The sequence below is a fragment of the Propithecus coquereli genome, unplaced genomic scaffold, assembly GCF_000956105.1.
Source record: "Propithecus coquereli isolate 6110/MARCELLA unplaced genomic scaffold, Pcoq_1.0 Scaffold17, whole genome shotgun sequence".
NCBI classification, from domain to species: domain Eukaryota; kingdom Metazoa; phylum Chordata; class Mammalia; order Primates; family Indriidae; genus Propithecus; species Propithecus coquereli.
The window spans coordinates 5,929,204-5,936,535 of record NW_012141635.1 but is presented as its reverse complement, the minus strand read 5'-3'; the positions used below and the strand labels follow the sequence as shown (position 1 = coordinate 5,936,535).

The window sequence follows — 7,332 nt, the reverse complement described above, 5'->3', positions numbered from 1 at the left end:
CCCGGCCTTGCAGAGATTCTTAAGCATAAATAAGATGCAAAGAAACAAAGAAAGGTGTTTTCCCCTCTCCCCCCATGTCAATAGGCAGAAGCTTCTCTTAGCGAAACTAGGAAGCCATATACATGGAAGACTGATGGCTAGACTGTGGAGCTGAGATTTGATAAAGTAGGAAATACGGGGCTAATAACAGTTTGGGGTCAGGGAAAGGACAGAATGAGGAATGATAACAAATCTTATCTTTTTCACGGGAATATTGTGATGGATTCATATTTTTTCCCTAAGAAGAAAGGTAGTACATCTCCAAAATGTTATTCAAACATATTTTGCATTTATAGAAAAGGGAACTAAAGCAAAAAGGTAACAGACCTCTTGTCTCACTTCATGCTATAAGATAATCAAGAAGGAAACAGAACTCAAGGCCTCTAATCGTGGCCCATATAACGTTTTATATTACTAAATAATATCACAGCTACATACTGGTCAAAACTGGTCAACTTTGGCTTATTTATAATTCATCATATCAACTGCCATTTATATACAGAATATTTGGTGACATATTTTAATAAGTGCCAAAAAACTTTACCCTATGTAAAAGGTCATAACACCCTCAAGGAAACACAATGAATAACTCCATACAAACATGCAAATTATAATTTCAGAATCCTGAGACAAAAGTGTCTCATCCTTCCAATGTATCTTTAAAAATGCCCACTATAGGTATTTTTATATCCTTACCCTTTTACCGCTCATTACAAAGGAACTATCAATCAGTTCTATAGCACTCTTAAAACATGTTAAATGAGCCAATGTGGTTTCTTATTACACCCCAGTCTTCTCCCATTACTCCCTTTATTTTAGGTTCTAAAACTTGGGCATTATTTTCTAACCATATGCTACATGCCATGCTGGGGATTATATAACTTTTTGTTTTTATCAAAATGGTACCCTTTTGGTTTAAGCTACATCAGGCTTTCCTTAAATTTACAATTCTAAAAAAATTACCTATAAAACAGAAACGAAACGAACGGGCCCAATTAAATAGAAAAATACTTTAAAAATGATCTTCCTAGTTTTTTTTAACCACTTTACATTTGACAGATTTATAACGAAAGTGAATTATTTCCTACCATAACAAAGTTGGTATGGAAAGTGAGAGAAAATACAGACACCGCTAGACTTAAAAAATGTATGGCATATTTTCATAGCTACTGTCTCAATTTCCAAAATACACAACAAACATGCTCATGAAATTTGAGAGATAAAAAAAAAAAACTTGGATCCTTTTGAATTCACAGGCTAGGACTTGGAAGATCTGGGGTAATAGATCTTGGGTCACTAGGGCACTTTTGTCCTTTTAAATTTTTATAAATCACTAGGATTATTGAATGTAGTTAAAATTTGGCAGCAGTATTACTGCTACCCTGAGTATTTAAAAGTTTTTCTGTAATGTGAATACATAAGTCTAAAGTAGGGTATAATCTCTCAAGGAACTTTGAGTATGATTTAAAGACAAAAAAAATGTGGCAAAAAAGTGGAAATTCTTGGGCTTTTGAGTCTCTAAAAGGCTGTAGAATATTGGGACAATTATTTTTAATGAGTGTGTTTGAATTAGCATTTTTAATCGTTTGTCAACAAGGATTTTATTTTATATTGATTTAGTCCATATTTCAGGGGCAGGCATGATCGATTTTATCATAATTGTTATTAAACAATAGTTCCCAACATGAAGAAACTGTTAACTTTTTCATGAGTCTGTGAACTCCTGAAGAACCGGGCCAAGAGCATTCGAATATTCTGTTACAAGTTAGAAGTTTTTTCTTTCCTTACCGTCAGACAAAGCATTAGTATCACTTCAAGGCTACAACACCTTCTTCCCGCCACCCGCTGCCATGTCCGGTTTTGCGTCTGTAGCTGTTGCTAAACAAGGGCCTTGAAGCCAGTGAATCTACCAACCTTTACTCCACCACTTCCAGGCCAAATCTCAAAAGCAGCATCTCCCTCAATAAAAGGGACGAAGCAATTTACACGAGTGGGGGACTCTCCTGGTTCCCTAGGCTGAAGCGGTGAGCTGGGGCAGTGGGGTAACTAAAACCTGACAACGAACAGGGGCGAGAGTCTGGAAGTTGTTCGCTCACCGCAGTGGATCCTTTTTTCACCGCTTCCTGCGCATATTCCACCTGAAAAAGGTGTCCATCTGGGGAGAAGACAGTTATTGCTCTGTCATACCGAGACGCCATGCCACAGGACTACGACGACGATTCCCACCGAGCTTCTAACTCTACCGCAGCTGAGGCGGCTGAGAGGGCCGCTTGCGCCACCACGTGCTGCCTCCCGGAAGTGCTAGCCACGCGCTGAGAGCTGCCTCCCGGAAGTGCTCGCCTCTGCCCCTGTAACCCCAGCGGTGGCTGTGGGTTGGTCGTGTTCCTCCCCAGCCCTTCATAGCTGGTAAATACATCGCAGTTTTCCCACCGCAGTGTTGCCCCAGGGGTGATGTCAGGTCACTCGGGTTAAAAAATGATATCAAAGATTAGGGCTTAAAGATGAAGTCTTAAAATATTTTTGTTATGGCATACCTGTTAGAGAACCCGTGGTAAGTTAAATTTCCATTCCTTCCCTTTGATTTCACATTCTAAATTTTCCTACTCTCTTTCTCCCTCTCTCAGGTTATCTTTTGTTGTTGAAGCTAAAGAAGGAAAATTACAATTATCAAAATAGTATTGCTTTTTCCATTTTCTACCTTGTAAGCAAAATAGAGCAGATGAATAAATGGTATATCAAACTAATGCTAATGATGTGAATTAAGATAATAGTGTTTTAATTGAAGATATTTTTTAAAATCCCAAAGTATGAAACTTAAAAGATGTCTGAAATTTAGGTAATAGCAGAAACTCTGTATAACCTGGTACATTACTACCTGTGAAGTGACTCTGTTGCTTTGTCCTCATCAGTAAAATGGGAATATTTAAAAATCTGCAGCAAAGTGTTCTGAGGTTAAAATGTTTTTATAGGCATAATAACTTAAAATGGTGCCTGGTGGGTACTAATGGCCAGGTAAATTTAGCTATTATTACTTTCCATGTATTCTTTAATATATGCTGTTTTCCACTGGGGAACTTTTTTTAGCTGTTTAAAAAATTTATATATAATAATTATATTTATGGGGAACATAATGCTGTTTTGATACACACAATGTATAGTGATCAGATCAGGGTAATTAACATAGCCATCATCTAGAACATTTATCATTTCTTTGTGTTGGGAATATTCAATATCTTCTTTCTAGCTATTTGAAACTATATAATACATTACTGTTAACTATCGTCATCCTACAGTTGTATAGAGCACTAGAACTTATTCCTGCTATCTAGCTGTAATTTTGTATCCTTTAACAAATCACTCCCTGTTCACTCCCCAAGCCCCCTACCATTCCCAACCTGTTCTATCATCTGTTATACTTTTTACTTCTGTGACATCAACTTTTTTAAGCTTCCACATATGAATGAGAACATGTGGTGTTTAACTTTCTGTTCCTGGCTTATTGTACTTAACATAATGTCTTCCAGTTCCATCTATGTTGCTGTGAATGACAGGATTTTATTCTTTTTTATGGCTGAATAGTCTTGCATTGGATATATAAACCACATTTCCTTTATCCATTCATCTCTTTTTGGACACCAAGGTTGATTCCATATCTTGGCTATTGTGAATAGTGCTGCAATAAATGTGGGGATACAGATGTCTCTTTGATATAATGATTTCCTTTTCCTTGGATAAATGTCAAGTAGTGGCATTGTTGGATCTTATGGTACTCCTGTTTGTAGTTTTTGAGGAACCGCTATATAATTCTCCGTAGTGACTGTACTAGTTTATCCCACCAACAATGTAAAGAGTTCCCTTTTCTCCACAATTTCACCAGTGTTTATTTTTTCTCTTCTTAATAATAGCCATTCTAACTGGGGCAAGAGGATACCTCATTGTGGTTTTGATTTGCATTTCCCCGATGATCAGTAATGTTGAGCATTTTAAAAAATATATTTGTTGGCCATTTGTATGTCTTTGGAGAAATGTGTCTATTCAGATTGCCTGTTCTTCAATTGGATTGTTTGTCCTTTTGCTGTCGGAATGTTTGAGTTTCTTGTATATTCTGGATATAAATCCCCTGTCAGATGAATACTTTGCAAATATTTTCTCCCATTCTGTGGTTTTCTTTTCTTTTCTTTTTTCTTTTTTTTTTTTTTTTTTGAGACAGAGTCTCACTTTTTGCCCGGGCTAGAGTGAGTGCCGTGGCGTCAGCCTAGCTCACAGCAACCTCAAACTCCTGGGCTCAAGTGATCCTCCTACTTCAGCCTCTCGAGTAGCTGAGACTACAGGCATGCACCACAATGCCCGGCTAATTTTTTCTATATATATATTTTTAGTTGTCCAGATAATTTCTTTCTATTTTTAGTAGAGACGGGGTCTTGCTCCTGCTCAGGCTGGTCTCGAACTCCTGACCTTGAGTGATCCACCTGCCCCAGCCTCCCAGAGTGCTACGATTACAGGCGTGAGCCACCGTGCCTGGCCTCTGTGGTTTTCTTTTCACTCTGTTTATTATTTCCTTTGCTGTGCAGAAACATTTTAGTTTGACGTAATCCCATTTGTTTATTTTCGCTTTTGTTGCCTCTGCTTTTGAGGTCTTATGTATATAGTCTTTTTCCAGATCATTATCCTGAAGTGTTTCTCCTGTTTTCTTCTAGTAGAGTTATAGTTTTGGGTCTTACAATTAGGCTTTTGATCCATTTTGAGTTGATTTCTATATAGGGTGAGAGATATGAGTTGAGTTTTATTTTTTTGCGTATGGAAATCTAGTTTTCCCAGCACCATTTATTGAACAGACTGTCATTTCCCCAATGAGTGTTCTTAGCATCTTTGTTCAAAATCAGTTGGCTGTAGATACGTGGATTAATTTCTGGGTTCTATATTCTGTTCCTTTGGTCTATATGTCTGTTTTTATGCCAGTACCATGCTGTTTTGGTTACTATAGCTTTGTAGTATATTTTGAAGTCAGGCAGTGTACTGCCTCCAGCTTTGTTCTTTTTGTTCAGGATTGCTTTTGCTATTTGGAGTATTTTGTAGTTCCATACAAATTTTAAGATTTCTTCCTATATTTGTGAAAAATTTCATTGCTATTTTGATAGGGATTACATAGAATCTGTAGATGCTTTGGATGGTCTGGTTACTTTAATAATATTATTTCTTCATATCCATAAATATGAGATGTCTTTTCATTTGTATTCTCTTCAATTTCTTTCATCAGTGTTTTGTAGTTTTCCTTGTAGAGGTCTTTCAACTCCTTCATTAAATTTATTCCTAAGTATTTTTTTATAGCTATTCTAAATGGGATTGCCTTCTTGATTTCTTTTTGAGCTAGTTCATTGTTCATGTATAGAAACACTACTGATTTTTGTGTGTTTATTTGTATCTTGCAGTTTTACTATATTTGTTCATCAATTTTAACAGTTTTTATGCAGAGTTTTAAGTTTTTTCTATGTATAAGATCACATCATCTGAAAACAGTGACAGTTTGACTTCTTCTTTTCCAATCTGGATGCCCTTTGTTTCTTTCTCATGCCTAATTATTCTGGCTAGGACTTCCAGTGCTATTAATATGTTGAAAAAAAGAGGTGAAAGTGGGCATTCTTGTCTTGTTCCAGTTCTTAGAAGAAAAGCTTTCAACTTTTTCCCATTCAATATGATGTTAGCTGAAGATTTGTGATATATGACCTGTTGTGTTGAGGTACATTCCTCTCTATACTTAATTTGGTGAGAGTTTTTTTTTTCATAAAATAATGTTGAATTTTATTAAATGCTTTTTCTGGTTTTATTGAGATGATCATATGGTTTTTGTCCTTCATTCTGTTGCTGTGTTGTATCACATTTATTGATTTGTGTATGTCGAACCATTCTTGCATCCCTGGGATAAATTTCGTTTAATCATGATGAATGATTTTTTTTGACATATTGTTGGATTTGGTTTGGTAGTATTTTGTTAATCATTTTTGCATCTATGTTCATCAGAGATTGTCCTGTAGTTTTCTTTTTTGGTTGTGTCCTGGCATGGTTTTGGATTCAGGCTGATGTTGGCCTCACAGAACAAGTCCAGAAGAATTCCCTTCTCTTCAAGGTTTTGGAATATTTTCAGAAGAATTAATGTTAGTTCCTCTTTAAATGTCTGGTAGAATTTCGGCAGTAAAAACATCTGGTCCTGAGCTGTTTTTTCGTTTGTTTGTTTTTTTTTTTGAGACAGAGTCTCACTCTGTTGCCTCGGCTAAAGTGCCATGGCTTCAACCTAGCTCACAGCAACCTCAAACTCCTGGGCTCAAGCAATCCTTCTGCCTCAGCTTCCCAAGTAGCTGGAACTACAGGCATGCACCACCATGCCTGGCTAATTTTTTTTATATATTTTTAGTTGTCCGGCTAATTTCTTTCTATTTTTAGTAGAGACTGGGTCTTGCTCTTGATCAGTCTGGTCTTGAACTCCTGAATTCAAACAATCCACCCGCCTTGGCCTCCCAGAGTGCTAGGATTACAGACGTGAGCCACCATACCCGGCCCTGAACTGTTTTTTGTTGGAAGACTTTTTATTACTAATTCAATCTTGTTACTTGTAATTGATCTGTTCAGGTTTTCTGTTTCTTCTTGGTTCAATCTTGTAGGTTATATGTGGCCAGGAATTTATCCATTTCCTCTAAGTTTTTAAATTTATTGTTATATAGTTGTTAATCATTATCTGTGACGATCCTTTGCATTTCTTTGCTATCTTTTGCTATGGCTTCTTTTTTGTTTCTGATTTTATTTGTTTGAGTCTTCTCTCTTTTTTCGTAGTCTAGCTAATGGTTTGTCAATATTGTTTATCTTTTCAAAACGCCAACTTTTTGTTTTGTTGATTTTTTTGTATTTTTTTTTTGGTCTTAATTTTGTTTATTTCTTCTCTGATCTCTATTATTTCTTTCCTTCTGATTTGGTTTGTTCTTGCTTTCCTAGTTCCTTGAGATGTATTATTAAGTTGTTTATTTGAAATCTTCTTAGCTTTTTGATGTAGGCATTTATTGGTGTAAACTTGCCTCTTATTATTGCTTTTGCTCTGCTCCACAGGTTTTAGTATGTTGTGTTTCTAGTTTCATTTGTTTCAAGGAATTTTAAAATTTCATTCTTAATTTCTTCCTTCACCCATTGGCCATTCAGGAGACTGTTGTTTAATTTTAATGTATTTGTATAGTTTTAAATGTTCTTATTATTGATGTCTAGTTTTATTCCATTGTGGTTAAATAAGGTACTTGGTATCATTTCAAT

At 36.0% G+C, this 7,332-nt stretch overlaps 1 protein-coding gene across 1 annotated transcript in view; it reads right to left on the bottom strand.

Annotated features, from left to right (window-relative positions):
- Positions 1 to 2,237, bottom strand: part of PSMA8 (proteasome (prosome, macropain) subunit, alpha type, 8) — a 66,454-nt gene extending 64,217 nt beyond the window's left edge. Inside the window, exon 1 of the mRNA XM_012641753.1 lies at positions 2,136 to 2,237. Within this exon, the coding sequence (XP_012497207.1) occupies positions 2,136 to 2,237 (102 nt within the window). The remainder of the gene's footprint in view (positions 1 to 2,135) is intronic.
- Between the last annotated feature and the right edge of the window lie 5,095 nt (positions 2,238 to 7,332).